At 34.9% G+C, this 16,772-nt stretch overlaps 1 protein-coding gene across 5 annotated transcripts in view; it reads left to right on the plus strand.

Annotated features, from left to right (window-relative positions):
• LOC139518715 (N-alpha-acetyltransferase 35, NatC auxiliary subunit-like) overlaps positions 1 to 16,772 on the plus strand; it is a 129,436-nt gene that overhangs the window by 86,002 nt on the left and 26,662 nt on the right. For all 5 annotated transcript variants that reach the window (XM_071310199.1, XM_071310195.1, XM_071310194.1 and 2 more), the window contains exons 12-14: positions 6,124 to 6,289; positions 9,155 to 9,333; positions 16,052 to 16,137. In XM_071310199.1, coding sequence (XP_071166300.1) covers positions 6,124 to 6,289; positions 9,155 to 9,333; positions 16,052 to 16,137 — 431 coding nt within the window. The remainder of the gene's footprint in view (positions 1 to 6,123; positions 6,290 to 9,154; positions 9,334 to 16,051; positions 16,138 to 16,772) is intronic.

A 16,772-nucleotide genomic window follows, 5' to 3' on the forward strand; every position in this document is an offset into this window, starting at 1 on the left:
GTTTATAGCACCTCCTTGTTTTAGTCAGAAGTAAGTTTATAGCACCTCCTTGTCTTAGTCAGTAGTAATTATAGCACCTTCTTGTATTAGTAAGAAGTAAGATTATTGCCCCTGCTTGTCTTAGTCATGAGTAAGTTTTATAGTACCTCCTCGTCTTAGTCAGAAGTAAGATTATAGCAACTCCTTGTCTTAGTCAGTAGTAATTATAGCACCTCCATGTCTTAGTCAGAAGTAAGTTTATAGCACCTCCATGTCTTAGTCAGAAGTAAGTTTATAGCACCTCCTTGTTTTAGTCATGAGTAAGTTTATAGCACCTCCTTGTCTTAGTCAGAAGTAAGTTTATAGCACCTCCATGTCTTAGTCAGAAGTAAGTTTATAGCACCTCCTTGTTTTAGTCAGAAGTAAGTTTATAGCACCTCTTTGTCTTAGTCAGAAGTTAGTTTATAGCACCTCCTTGTCTTAGTCAGAAGTAAGTTTATAGCACCTCCTTGTCTTAGTCAGAAGTAAGTTTATAGCACCTCTTTGTCTTAGTCAGAAGTAAGTTTATAGCACCTCTTTGTCTTAGTCAGAAGTAAGTTTATAGCACCTGCTTGTCTTAGTCAGAAGTAATTGTATAGCACCTCCTTGTCTTAGTCATGAGTAAGTTTATAGCACCTCCTTGTCTTAGTCATGAGTAAGTTTTATAGTACCTCCTCGTCTTAGTCAGAAGTAAGATTATAGCAACTCCTTGTCTTAGTCAGTAGTAATTATAGCACCTCCTTGTCTTAGTCAGAAGTAAGTTTATAGCACCTCCTTGTCTTAGTCAGAAGTAAGTTTATAGCACCTCCTTGTTTTAGTCAGAAGTAAGTTTATAGCACCTCCTTGTCTTAGTCAGTAGTAATTATAGCACCTTCTTGTATTAGTAAGAAGTAAGATTATTGCCCCTGCTTGTCTTAGTCATGAGTAAGTTTTATAGTACCTCCTCGTCTTAGTCAGAAGTAAGATTATAGCAACTCCTTGTCTTAGTCAGTAGTAATTATAGCACCTCCTTGTCTTAGTCTGAAGTTAGTTTATAGCAATTCCTTGTCTTAGTCAGAAGTAAGATTATTGCAACTCCGTGTCTTAGTCAGAAGTAAGTTTATAGCACCTCCATGTCCTAGTCAGAAGTAAGTTTATAGCACCTCTTTGTCTTAGTCAGAAGTAAGTTTATAGCACCTCCTTGTCTTAGTCAGAAGTAAGTTTATGGCACCTCCTTGTCTTAGTCAGAAGTAAGTTTTATAGTACCTCCTCGTCTTAGTCAGAAGTAAGATTATAGCAACTCCTTGTCTTAGTCAGTAGTAATTATAGCACCTCCATGTCTTAGTCAGAAGTAAGTTTATAGCACCTCCATGTCTTAGTCAGAAGTAAGTTTATAGCACCTCCTTGTCTTAGTCAGAAGTAAGTTTATAGCACCTCTTTGTCTTAGTCAGAAGTAAGTTTATAGCACCTCCTTGTCTTAGTCAGAAGTAAGTTTATAGCACCTCCTTGTCTTAGTCAGAAGTTAGTTTATAGCACCTCTTTGTCTTAGTCAGAAGTAAGTTTATAGCACCTCTTTGTCTTAGTCAGAAGTAAGTTTATAGCACCTCATTGTCTTAGTCAGAAGTAAGTTTATAGCACCTCCTTGTCTTAGTCAGTAGTAATTATAGCACCTTCTTGTTTTAGTCAGAAGTAAGTTTATAGCACCTCCTTGTCTTAGTCAGAAGTAAGATTATTGCCCCTGCTTGTCTTAGTCAGAAGTAAGTTTATAGCACCTCCTTGTCTTAGTCATGAGTAAGTTTATAGCACCTCCTTGTCTTAGTCATGAGTAAGTTTTATAGTACCTCCTCGTCTTAGTCAGAAGTAAGATTATAGCAACTCCTTGTCTTAGTCAGTAGTAATTATAGCACCTCCTTGTCTTAGTCAGAAGTAAGTTTATAGCACCTCCTTGTCTTAGTCAGAAGTAAGTTTATAGCACCTCCTTGTTTTAGTCAGAAGTAAGTTTATAGCACCTCCTTGTCTTAGTCAGTAGTAATTATAGCACCTTCTTGTATTAGTAAGAAGTAAGATTATTGCCCCTGCTTGTCTTAGTCATGAGTAAGTTTTATAGTACCTCCTCGTCTTAGTCAGAAGTAAGATTATAGCAACTCCTTGTCTTAGTCAGTAGTAATTATAGCACCTCCTTGTCTTAGTCTGAAGTTAGTTTATAGCAATTCCTTGTCTTAGTCAGAAGTAAGATTATTGCAACTCCGTGTCTTAGTCAGAAGTAAGTTTATAGCACCTCCATGTCCTAGTCAGAAGTAAGTTTATAGCACCTCTTTGTCTTAGTCAGAAGTAAGTTTATAGCACCTCCTTGTCTTAGTCAGAAGTAAGTTTATGGCACCTCCTTGTCTTAGTCAGAAGTAAGTTTATAGCACCTCTTTGTCTTAGTCAGAAGTAAGTTTATAGCACCTCCTTGTCTTAGTCAGAAGTAAGTTTATAGCACCTCTTTGTCTTAGTCAGAAGTTTGTCTTAGTCAGAAGTTAGTTTATAGCACCTCCTTGTCTTAGTCAGAAGTTAGTTTATAGCACCTCCTTGTCTTAGTCAGAAGTAAGATTATTGCCCCTGCTTGTCTTAGTCAGAAGTAAGTTTATAGCACCTCTTTGTCTTAGTCAGAAGTAAGTTTATAGCAACTCCTTGTCTTAGTCAGAAGTTAGTTTATAGCACCTCCATGTCTTAGTCAGAAGTAAGTTTATGGCACCTCTTTGTCTTAGTCAGAAGTAAGTTTATAGCAACTCCTCGTCTTAGTCAGAAGTAATTGTATAGCACCTCCTTGTCTTAGTCAGAAGTAAGTTTATAGCAACTCCTTGTCTTAGTCAGAAGTAAGTTTATAGCACCTCCTTGTCTTAGTCAGAAGGAAGTTTATAGCACCTCCTTGTCTTAGTCAGAAGTAAGTTTATAACCCTTCCTTGTCTTAGTCAGAAGTAAGTTTATAGCCCTTCCTTGTCTTAGTCATGAGTAAGTTTTATAGCACCTCCTTGTCTTAGTCAGAAGTAAGTTTTATAGCCCCTCCTTGTCTTAGTCAGAAGTTAGTTTATAGCACCTCCTTGTCTTAGTCAGAAGTAAGTTTATAGCACCTCCATGTCTTAGTCAGAAGTAAGTTTATAGCACCTCCTTGTCTTAGTCATGAGTAAGTTTTATAGCACCTCCTTGTCTTAGTCAGAAGTAAGATTATTGCAACTCCTTGTCTAAGTCAGAAGTTAGTTTATAGCAACTCCTCGTCTAAGTCAGAAGTAAGTTTATAGCACCTCCTTGTCTTAGTCAGAAGTAAGATTATTGCAACTCCTTGTCTTAGTCAGAAGTAAGTTTATAGCACCTCCATGTCCTAGTCAGAAGTAAGTTTATAGCACCTCCATGTCTTAGTCAGAAGTAAGTTTATAGCACCTCCATGTCCTAGTCAGAAGTAAGTTTATTGCCCCTCCTTGTCTTAGTCAGAAGTAAGTTTCATAGCACCTCCTTGTCTTAGTCAGAAGTAAGATTATTGCCACTCCTTGTCTTAGTGGATAGTTAGTTTACAGCATCTCCTCGTCTTAGTCAGAAGTAAGTTTATAGCACCTCCTTGTCTTAGTCAGAAGTAAGTTTATAGCACCTCCTTGTCTTAGTCAGAAGTAAGTTTATAGCACCTCCTTGTCTTAGTCAGAAGTAAGATTATTGCAACTCCTTGTCTAAGTCAGAAGTAAGTTTCATAGCACCTCCTTGTCTTAGTCAGAAGTAAGTTTCATAGCACCTCCTTGTCTTAGTCAGAAGTAAGTTTATAGCACCTCCTTGTCTTAGTCAGAAGTAAGTTTATAGCACCTCCATGTCTTAGTCAGAAGTAAGTTTATAGCACCTCCTTGTCTTAGTCAGAAGTAAGTTTATAGCCCCTCCCTGTCTTAGTCAGAAGTAAGTTTCATAGCCCCTCCTTGTCTTAGTCAGAAGTAAGTTTATAGCCCCTCCTTGTCTTAGTCAGAAGTAAGTTTATAGCCCCTCCTTGTCTTAGTCAGAAGTAAGTTTATAGCCCCTCCTTGTCTTAGTCAGAAGTAAGTTTATAGCCCCTCCTTGTCTTAGTCAGAAGGAAGTTTTATAGCCCCTCCTTGTCTTAGTCAGAAGTTAGTTTATAGCACCTCCTTGTCTTAGTCAGAAGGAAGTTTATAGCACCTCCTTGTCTTAGTCAGAAGTAAGTTTATAGCACCTCCTTGTCTTAGTCAGAAGTAAGTTTATAGCACCTCCTTGTCTTAGTCAGAAGTAAGTTTATAGCACCTCCATGTCTTAGTCAGAAGTAAGTTTATAGCACCTCCTTGTCTTAGTCAGAAGTAAGTTTATAGCACCTCCTTGTCTTAGTCAGAAGTAAGTTTATAGCACCTCCATGTCTTAGTCAGAAGTAAGTTTATAGCACCTCCTTGTCTTAGTCAGAAGTAAGTTTATAGCACCTCCTTGTCTTAGTCAGAAGTAAGTTTATAGCACCTCCATGTCTTAGTCAGAAGTAAGTTTATAGCACCTCCTTGTCTTAGTCAGAAGTAAGTTTATAGCACCTCCATGTCTTAGTCAGAAGTAAGTTTATAGCACCTCCTTGTCTTAGTCAGAAGTAAGTTTTATAGCCCCTCCTTGTCTTAGTCAGAAGTAAGTTTCCTTGTCTTAGTCAGAAGTAAGTTTATAGCACCTCCTTGTCTTAGTCAGAAGTAAGTTTATAGCACCTCCTTGTCTTAGTCAGAAGTAAGTTTTATAGCCCCTCCTTGTCTTAGTCAGAAGTTAGTTTATAGCACCTCCTTGTCTTAGTCAGAAGTAAGTTTATAGCACCTCCTTGTCTTAGTCAGAAGTAAGTTTATAGCACCTCAATGTCCTAGTCAGAAGTAAGTTTATAGCACCTCCATGTCTTAGTCAGAAGTAAGTTTATAGCCCCTCCTTGTCTTAGTCAGACGTAAGTTTCATAGCACCTCCTTGTCTTAGTCAGAAGTAAGATTATTGCAACTCCTTGTCTTAGTCAGAAGTAAATTTAGGGCACCTCCTTGTCTTAATCATGAGTAAGTTTATAGCACCTCCTTGTCTTAGTCAGAAGTAAGTTTATAGCACCTCCTTGTCTTAGTCAGAAGTAAGATTATTGCACCTCCTTGTCTTAGTCAGTAGTAAGTTTATAGCACCTCAATGTCCTATTCAGAAGTAAGTTTATAGCACCTCCTTGTCTTAGTCAGAAGTAAGTTTATAGCACCTCAATGTCCTATTCAGAAGTAAGTTTATAGCCCCTCCTTGTCTTAGTCAGAAGTAAGTTTATAGCACCTCCTTGTCTTAGTCAGAAGTAAGTTTATAGCACCTCCATGTCTTAGTCAGAAGTAAGTTTATAGCACCTCCTCGTCTTAGTCAGAAGTAAATTTATAGCACCTCCTTGTCTTAGTCAGAAGTAAGTTTATAGCACCTCCTCGTCTTAGTCAGAAGTAAATTTATAGCACCTCCATGTCTTAGTCAGAAGTAAGTTTATAGCACCTCCTCGTCTTAGTCAGAAGTTAGTTTATAGCACCTCCTTGTCTTAGTCAGAAGTAAGTTTATAGCACCTCCTTGTCTTAGTCAGAAGTAAGTTTATAGCACCTCCTTGTCTTAGTCAGAAGTAAGTTTCATAGCACCTCTTTGTCTTAGTCAGAAGTAAGTTTCATAGCACCTCCTTGTCTTAGTCAGAAGTAAATTCATGGCACCTCTTTGTCTTAGTCATGAGTAAGTTTTATAGCACCTCATTGTTTTAGACAGCAGTAAGTTTTATAAGCCCTATCGTCAATGTCAGAAGTAAGTTTTATTAGCTCTCCCCGTCTTAGTCAGAAATAAGATTTATTAGCTCTCCCTGTCTGAGTCAGAAATAAGATTTATTAGCTATCCTTGTTTTACAGGTAACAGGTGAAATTCTGAATAGGAAGGGAAACATTTATTGTTCAAGTGATATGCCATTAACTCTTAAGAAATTTTATTGTTACATAGAAAAGACATTATTTAACAAGATAATCACTAAGTTCTAAGATTTGGAAAATTCATTACTGAAAAACGTGAATTAAAAAAGCATTGATGAAAAGTAGCAAGGAGTTATACTTTTAAATGGAACAACTCCAATACTGATTGTTTTATTTCCAGATCTCAGCTCTACAACAATGCTCAGGCCAAAACTTTTGTAGATGCTTGGTTCATGCAGGCAGTCCGTCCTGTTTGTACACTGATGCAAATCCCTGGCCATAATCGGGCCAGACAGAGAGACAAGTGGGGACATATACTAGAAGAGTTATCTGCCCTTCAGGAAGAGGTTTGTATCACAGTTACCTCAGTTAATCTTCTTTTTATGCTCCACCTTGGATCATTATGTTTTCTGGTCTGTACATCTGTTCGTTCTTCCGTCTGTCCCACTTCAGCTTTAAGTTTTTGGTCAAGGTAGCTTTTGATGAAATTGAAGTCCAATCAACTTGAAAGTTAGTACACATGTTCCCTTTAATATGAACTTTCTTATTTTAATGTCAAATTAGAGTTTTGACCCCAATTACACGGTCCACTGAACAAAGAAAATGATAGTGTGAATGGGGCATCCATGTATTATGGACGCATTCTTGTTATTTGTCTATTTGTTAACTTGTTCTTACTTTGTCTTAAAAGTAAGCCCCTTTTTATGCCCCACCTATGATAGTAGAGGGCCATTATGTTTTCTGGTCTGTGCGTCCGTTCGTCCGTTCGTCTGTTCGTCCGTTTGTCCGTCCGTCCGTCTGTCCCGCTTCAGGTTAAAGTTTTTGTCAAGGTAGTTTTTGAAGAAGTTGAAGTCCAATCAACTTGAAACTTAGTATACATGTTCCCTATGATATGATCTTTCTAATTTTAATGCCAAATTAGAGTTTTGACCCCAATTTTACGGTTCACTGAACATAGAAAATGATAGTGCAAATTTCAGGTTAAAGTTTTTGGTCAAGTTAGTTTTTGTTAATGTAGAAGTCCAATCAACTTGAAACTTAGTATACATGTTCCCTTTGATAAGATCATTCTAATTTTAATGCCAAATTAGAGAATTTATTCCAATTTCACGGTCCACTAAACATAGAAAATGATAGTGCGAGTGGGGCATCCGTGTACTGTGGACACATTCTTGTTTAGAACATATTTTCTAGGCCCCATCTACGGAAATCATTTTTTTTTTGTCTGTGCGTGTGTTCATCTGTATCTATTTGTCCATCTATCTTTTTGTCCATCTATCTGTCCTGCTTCAAGTTACAGTTTTTGGTCAAGGTAGTTTTTGATGAAATTGAAGTCCAATCAACTTGAAACTTAGAACACATGTTCCCTGTGATATGATCTTTTTAATTTTAATGCCATTGATAATTGAAGATCGACGTACGGCCTTCAACAATGAGCATAATCCAGTTTGATTTGAAAGAAAACAAAGCCATCAGTACCTCTATGCATTTTGACCCTAACTTCACACTCCACTGAACAAAGAAAAGGATAGTGCTCATATCAGGTTAAAGTTTTTGGTCAAGGTAGTTTTTGATGCAGTTGAAGTCCAATCAACTTTAAACTTAGTACACGTATAAAAAAGAAGATGTGGTATGATTGCCAATGAAACAACTATCCACAAAAGACCAAAATGACACAGACATTAACAACTATAGGTCACCGTACGGCCTTCAACAATGAGCAAAACCCATACCACATAGTCAGCTATAAAAGGCCCCGATAAGACAATATAAAACAATTCAAACGAGAAAACTAACGTCCTTATTTATGTAATAAAAATGAACGAAAAACAAATATGTAACACATAAACAAACGAAAACCACTGAATTACAGGCTCCTGACTTGGGACAGGCACATACATAAATAATGTGGCGGGGTTAAACATGTTAGCGGGATCCCAACCCTCTCCCTAGCCTGGGACAGTAATATAACAGTAAAACATAAGAACATGTTCTTCGTGATATGATCTTTCTAATTTTAATGCCAATTGGAGTTTTGATCCCAATTTTCCAGTCATAGAACATAAAAAATGATATTGCCAATGGGACATATACATCCATGTACTATGGACACATTCTTGTTTTTTTTATGAGTTATCCTAGTACAAATTTCTTCTCCAAAAATTAGAATTATTTTAAAAAAACTACAGGTACAGAACATGACAAAGCAGATATATGTACATCAAAAACAAAGGCTATAGAACAATGAAAGAAAAGAAGGCATTTTCTATTAGATAATGACAATAAACATTGTGAGGTATGCTTTATTCAGAAATAATATATTACTGTGAAAGTACTTTTATTCGTGGGGTACCAATTTTCGTGGTTTTCGTGGATGACTCTATCCACGAATTTAAGTGTCCAACGAAATAAAACAACCATTGTCCAAATCGAGACATGGAAAGATCCCCATCGGTAGGTTTGACTACTGATATGATCTAGATAATATATTAAATAACGCAAAATCTTAGAATACTTTAATAGCAGTCACAGAACTACAATTGCATGCAGGATTATACCCATTTCATCTTTTATAACCTAAATTGTACAACTTTTGATCTTTTTATTCTCATAAAAAATATTTTTGATCGATGAAAGTCAGATTTCCAGTATTGATATGCTAGTATGATAAAGTGTTCATTTTAATTCTCATAATTCTCGTACATATGGGAAATAATAATTTCATGCTGGGCTTGATTTTGGTAAGAATTATTTGACAACTCAAGATACGTTTATAGCATTTGTTTATGTTACTGTTTTCTTTAGGTGCCATGTTTATGGCCCAATTAACACCTTTGATGGTCTCACTTTACCATGGGTTAATTAGTGTTATCACTACGATTTACACGGGTCTATGTTTACTTTGCAATTACCCTCAATCCAGACTATTTTTAACCTTCTTTCTAAAAGCTTTAATTTTTCAATATTTTTTTTTTTAGAAAACTAAAATCCACGAATTTAAAAACCCACGAACATGTAAATATTGCTCAAACCACGAAAATTGATACCCACGAATTAAAGTACTTTCACAGTACTGATAATCAATAGACACAAATGTTTTATATGTTGCTATGCAATAGAAAGATCCTAGAGCCCAGCAGGCAACTCATTGCCTGTTTTCTAGTGGTATTGGCAACCCAGTTCTGTATTTAATGGCGCCTATTATATTTCAGGCAGATAAAGTAGATGCCTATCTCCATCAGCTGTTGTCTAAAACAGAGCCCAGTAGGCAACATATTGCCTGTTTAGGTAACTGGGTTTTGTACCTGATTCTACAGGCCATGGTGTCTTATCTGTTGGCGGGATTTGAATTAGAACTGTATGCTACATATGAATACCATTATGTTTATTGGTAAGTAGAAAATATATAATAATGCAGTGATTTTGCTAGGGCTCGTCACTTTCATAATTTATGAAAGGGTTTTCGCATTGACAAAAGTATTTCAAATCAATTTCGTCACTTAAATTTTGAAAGTGGAAAAAAAATTTTGCATTAAAATACTATAAATCTACCTGTCTTTATGTTTTTGATAATTTTATGACCCCCAGGTAATTAACATTTTCAGCAGGTGTTACAAGTTGTGATTACAACTAATCTGCTTTTCGCCATCCAATGGGTCACTAATCCATTAATTATTAATAAATCTCATAATTGACCATTATAATTATTTCCCCAGGAAAATCAGTCAGTTAGCAATTCAACAACCAGGAGTATAGTTTCGTCATTTGATCGAAATAATTTGTTACCATCGGACAGTTCGCATTTGAATTTCATTATTTCTCCAACGATCAAGATTTGAAGATCATTTGTCGTAGATTCGTCATTCGAACGAATTTTCGTCATAATTGATATAAATTGCCATCAAAAACTTTCGACAATTTCCATTTAAAAAAATATTATATAGAACTTTATTCAAAACATTCAAATTGTCTTCACGAGTTAAACAGGTGCTTCCTGTACTGTGTGCTACGCATGCGTGAATGTAGTCCTATGACTATTTATAGACCCTGATAAAAAAATATATATCTCTTACTAAAGGAATTAAAACCGAAAAATGATAATTTCCTGATGAATCCAGACTCATTTTGAATTTATTATCCACGTGTCACTTCCTGTTTTTGTTTCATTTTAAAACCGAAAGTAGTAAACGTTATCTATTCTTGATTTGTTTACAACCTCCTTTCAGTCGTTATACTCGTTCCAAAAAGGATTTTATACAGTTCCAACTTAATAGAAATGATTTCCAAATATCGATTTAGACGTTTTATAAGGATAATGATTATGCAGTGATATAATCATTGCAAGTTAATTTCTGCTTTCATAATAAGGGCCAATACAGTCAAATCATACAATACTGACTGCCAATCATGCCTACAAGTCCTTTAAAATCTGACAAAGTCAAAGATGAAGCTAGTAACATACATCCTTGGTCCCTTGCTGTTACACAAAAAAAGGTTGATTTTCATAGCGCACAAAAGTGACTAAATCCCTCAAAATCCTAGCTTAAACCCTGATAATGTATATGTCGTGTACAAGTTGTGATTTTGTACAGGTTATAACATGTACAAATTTTTATGCCCCACCTACGATAGAAGAGGGGCATTATGTTTTCTGGTCTGTGCCTCCGTTCGTCCGTCTGTGCATTCGTCTGTTCGCTTCAGGTTAAAGTTTTTGGTCAAGGTAGTTTTTGATGAAGTTGAAGTCCAATCAACTTGAAACTTAGTACACATGTTCCCCATGATATGATCTTTCTTATTTTAATGCCAAATTATAGTTTTGACCCCAATTTCATGGTCCACTGAACATAGAAAATGATAGTGCGAAGTTCAGGTTAAAGTTTTTGGTCAAGGTAGTTTTTGATGAAGTTAAAGTTACATCAACTTGAAACTTGGTACACATGTTCCCTATGATATGATCTTTCTAATTATAATTCCGAATTATAATTTTGACCCCAATTTCACGGTCCACTGAACATAGAAAATGATAGTGCGAGTGGGGCATCCGTGTACTATGGACACATTCTTGTTTGTACATGTAATAATTTGTACAATGCAAAAATACTAGTTATAACATGTAAGAAATTACCTCATACATGTTATAACATGTACAAAATATTGCTTAAAAATGGTTTTAACTTTTACAAAATTTGAAAATAAATATATGTTTCTATTATTAAAACATATGCCATTAACCTAATTATATTTTCATCATTTTTATGCCCCACCTACTATAGTAGAGGGGCATTATGTTTTCTTGTCTGTACGTCTGTTTGTCTGTCTGTCTGTTCGACCGTCCGTATGTACGTCCGTTTGTCCTGCTTCAGGTTAGCGTCATACCTTTTTGATGCAGTTAATGACCAGATAAATAGTTTTGATTTGAATGGTCATTATTCAGCAGACAACAATGAACAAACTATTGAGTTAGAAACAGAAACAATGGTAATTGAATGAAGTGATGCTAACATTGGTTGGTTAGGAAGTATCAGCATGCATGACATCTACTGGTACATACTTCCTTCAAAATGGACGCTTTCTGGTTGTGAAATTCCTGTTGTTGATACTAGTGAGGTTTTGTCTGAAATTTCAAATATTGACTTCAAGGGTGCACGAAAGAGGGTCGTTTCTGGCCAGCAGGTACAAGCTGATGCCTTGACAAAAACTCAAAAACTAGATTAACTGTTAACGTTATCATTCCTATTTGGTCCATTGATATGGGCTCTGCGGATGAGAAAAACAAAACAGGCGTGGTGATGAATGTGAATGAACATGGTGGCTATAAAATTGTAACTAAAGACTTAGTTGGACAAATAAAGGGATACTTCAGTAGAAACCTGGACAAATAAAGGGATACTTCAGTAGAAACCAGGTTCAATTTCTTACAAATGCAACTTTAAATGTATCTGAAGTCTCAATGAGTGATATGAATGTGAGAGAGATGGTGCGTAAGATGTCATAAAGTGGAGGCAAAGTTTTGTGCATTGTCAGTGTAAGAAAGGCAGTTGTAAGTCTGGTAATTGTAAATGTAGAAGAATGAAAGTTTTGTGCAACTCAAAGGTATCACATGTCTCTGTCTTGTAGCAACAAATAAAAAACTTGTTTCTAAAATGTATGAAAATGTAGTTTTTATGCCCCACCTACGATAGTAGAGGGGCATTATGTTTTCTGGTCTGTGCGTCCGTCCGTCCATTCGTTCGTCCGTCCGTCTGTTCGTTCGTTCGTCCGTCCGTCTGTCCCGCTTCAGGTTAAAGTTTTTGGTCAAGGTAGTTTTTGATGAAGTTTAAGTCCAATCGACTTCAAACTTAGTACACATGTCCCCTATGATATGATCTTTCTAATTTTAATGCCAAATTAGAGTTTTTACCCCAATTTCACGGTCCACTGAACATGGAAAATGATAGTGCGAGTGGGGCATTCGTGTACTGAGGACACATTCTTGTTATGCATGCTGTAAATAATGCCCCTTCTTTTGCACTTGATTATTGTTTTTTTATTATTTGATAAATTTCAATTGTGAATGTATATTCTGCTTTATTATTATTTCTAAATTTTGTACAGGTTAAAACCATTTTTAACCGGATTTTTGTGACAAAAATGTCGGTTATTGATTTGGGGATGTACGGTGGGCGGGCGGATGGGCGGCCGGGCGGCAATCAAATGTTGTCCGTGCATTAACTCACGAACAATTCAACCAAAGCTTTTAAAATTTTAATATGTTTTTACTGACAACTAAATGAAGGTCAAGTTCAATAATGGCGATTTTGACTTTTACCGTTCAGGAGTTATGGTTCTTGAAAGATCGTAAAATGGCGTTTCCATTCACGTTGTTACAATTTCTCATAAACCATTCAATCTAAACTTTTCAAATTTTAATATGTTGATACTGATGACAAAATGGACGTCAAATTTGATATTGACGATTTTCACTTTCATCATTCATCAGTAATGGTTCTTGTGATATTGCCAGGACACAAATAAATGTTAATAAATCCGGTTTGCTGTCGTTGTGACAGCCTCTTGTTAAGCAATATTTTGTATGTGTTATAACATGTATGAGGTACTTTTGTACATGCTATAACTTGTATTTTGGCGTTGTACAAATTATAACGTGTACAATAGTTTTGTACATGTTATAACCTGTACAAAATTGCAACTTGTACACGACATATACATTGTAAAAATAAAAAAAAGATATGATTACTAATGAGACAACTTGGTTTGACTCATCAGATCAACACAGCTTACTAAACAACTAAAGACAAAGTACCAGTCGTACATCATTTGCTGTCACTGAAACCTAAGACACAAAGTACCAGTTTTACATCATCTGCTGTTACTAAATAAAATTGAGAATGGAAATGGGGAATGTGTCAAAGAGACAACAACCCTACCAAAGGGCAGACAACAGCCGAAGGCCACCAATTGGACTTCAATGCACAAGAAACTCCAGCACCCGGAGGCGTTTTTCAGCTGGCCCCAAAACAAATATGTATACTAGCTCAGTGATAATGGACGTCATATTAAACTCCAAATTATACACAAGAAACTAAAATTTAAAATGATACAAGACTAACAAAGGCCAGAGGATCCTGACTTGGGATAGGGGCAAAAATGCGGCAGGGTTAAACTTGTTTTTTAAGATGTCAACCCTCCCTATATACCTCTAGCCAATGTAGAAAAAACAAACGCACAACAGTATGCACAGTAAAACTCAGTTTAAGAGAAGTCTGAGTCCAATGTCAGAATAAGAAACAAAAGAAAATAAATTAAATGACAATAGTACATAAACAACAACAGACTAATAGCAGTGACTGACATGCCAGCTCCAGACCTCAATAAAACTTATTGAAAGATTATGTCTTAATCATATGACTATCAGGCACAATCCCTCCTGTTAGGGGTGAAACCTAGTTCAAAGCCAATAACAGCTAAAATACACAAATAATTTATCCAAGACTCAAACCTCAATACACAACCAGAAAAACATTATCTTGTGCTAGTTCAATATATAAGTACTGACAGATGTAGAACAGAAAATGTTTATATGGGGACGAAGTCCCCAATAACAGTAGAAAATTCAATAAAAAAAAAAATACGGGAAAATTTCCCCGAATTTTTCATTGTACTAATGAACTCAAAATCGTTCAATTTTTTTTTTGTCGTGTTTTGAAATCCGGGACCTGCGCAGAAATGTACAATGTACTTCCTTTTTCCGGTCTCGTTTGTATGAAACTTTGAGTAAAATATATATTTATCAGTCTAGTATAAAATAGGAAGGAACGCGCAATACCAATTTCATTTTTAATAATTCCTTGATATGAAAAAACGTTACCTGATGATAGCGTTTCTTTGTTTACATTGCATATGACGTCATAATTTAAATAACGTCACAACTAAATCCCTAACAACAGAACCAAAATCGGAAATGTTACGGTATTTCCGTTTCTTTTTTTTTTAAACAAATATTTAAGTTACAAAAAAATAATTCATACAGACTTCGTCCCCATTTACAGGTAATGCCTGCCTCATATTAGCTATATATACAGCAATGATGTGTAATGATAACCTTTTAGAATATATATACAGCAATGATGTGTAATGATAACCTTTTAGAATATATATACAGCAATCATGTGTAATGATAACCTTTTAGAATATATATACAGCAATGATGTGTAATGATAACCTTTTAGAATATATATACAGCAATCATGTGTAATGATAACCTTTTAGAATATATATACAGCAATGATGTGTAATGATAACCTTTTAGAATATATATACAGCAATCATGTGTAATGATAACCTTTTAGAATATATATACAGCAATCATGTGTAATGATAACCTTTTAGAATATATATACAGCAATGATGTGTAATGATAACCTTTTAGAATATATATACAGCAATGATGTGTAATGATAACCTTTTAGAATATATATACAGCAATGATGTGTAATGATAACCTTTTAGAATATATATACAGCAATGATGTGTAATGATAACCTTTTAGAATAAGTTTTTAAACATTTGATGGATAATTTTGGGTAATGATCGTATGAAATGCAATCGTAACATCGAAACCCTATGTTACTGACTTGATATCTAAATCTTCCAGGGTTTATCACTAACTTTTTGATAAACAAAATATACTGCATTTAGCATAATATTCTATAAACCCTATCCATGAACATTTCCAGAAATTTATCTATGTCATATATGCTCAGATATTTAAGTCACAAAATGATGTTACACTTGTCAAGAAAACAACTTAACTTTTGCAAAGTGGAGGAATCTAGTACTGTTCTAAAAATATAAACGATGTAATTTTTATTGTCATCTTAAATAATTGGAGTTATCTTCCTTTGTCAAGAATTATAGTGTAATCAACAACAACCAGTGCTTTATACAATGCAATATTTAATTTTACTTCCCAGTGATAAATTAAAGCAATCTTTAACCTTAAATGCTTACAAGCAGTATGATTACATGGATGGTATCTAAATTTAAATGCTCTTTAAAAACATTACTGTAAAAAATTAGAATTGCTATCTGTTCGTTATTACTTTCCTTCAGCCAAACTTCCAAACTGAGTAGTTATAACTATGAAAGATTTTAGTAAAGGCTTTAAGTGATTTGTAAAACAATATCCCTGACCTAATAATTAACCAGTGATACATTGATTACATTCATTAAGACACCACAACCTGTATATTGGCATGGGATGTATTAACGCTGTAAGATGGACCAATGAAACATCACTGTCTTTAAAAAAGAAAAATATACAATATTTACATCAAATCCTAAATGTTGTACAGAGTTTCTTTTGTGAAACTATAATATCTAAATGTAGGAAAGGACAGTTATTGCCGTTTACATTTGATTTATTTAAAGTTGATTTCTGAACTTTATTTAGAGAATTTCTTTATTTAAAACAGTTAAATATATAATCAAGCCAATGGAATGTGCTGTTGAATTTATTAATTAAAAGTAATTTTGTATTTTAAGCAGGTTTTTTCAGCACTGACAACCTCTTTAATGGGTTTAATCTTATATTTAATTTTATTTTACAGGTATTTATCAGAAATGTTATATTCCTGGATGATCAACACACTACATAGGGCTGATAACTTTTTACTGGAACATGAAACTGTCGCAGGTAAGGCCACATCAAATCTTCTTTCTGGAACATGAAACTGTTACAGGTAAGGCCACACTTAATCCGTTCTTTGTTCTTTGGACTCCTGTCAAAAAGGGGAACAAGCGCAGTGCAGTAATATTAACTATTTGTATAAAACTTAAGATTTTGTCTGTAATATGTCCATAGTCCTTGACCTAATTTTCATTGTTCTCTTTAAAAATAATTTATTGGTTGTTTTTTTTTGTCATGAATAATTATATTGATCATGAATAACAGCATAACATTTGGTGTATGGGTTTCTTTGCAACATCTGCATGCCTGTCATTTCAAGGATCAGTGATCAAGATTGGAGTTACATCATGTACATGGTTAGGTCCATTTCTCAGATATTATAAGAAGTAGGTCAACTATATGTTTGTTATGCTAATATGGTATATACAATATTATGTTATGATTGTAAGGGGTACCTGTCCAATGGTATATACAATATTATGTTAGGATTGTAAGGGGTACCTGTCCAATGGTATATACAATGTTATGTTATGATTGTAAGGGGTACCTGTCCAATGGTATATACAATATTATGTTATGATTGTAAGGGGTACCTGTCCAATGGTATATATACAATATTATGTTAGGATTGTAAGGGGTAC

The sequence above is a fragment of the Mytilus edulis genome, chromosome 4 (assembly GCF_963676685.1).
Source record: "Mytilus edulis chromosome 4, xbMytEdul2.2, whole genome shotgun sequence".
In the NCBI taxonomy this organism is placed as follows: domain Eukaryota; kingdom Metazoa; phylum Mollusca; class Bivalvia; order Mytilida; family Mytilidae; genus Mytilus; species Mytilus edulis.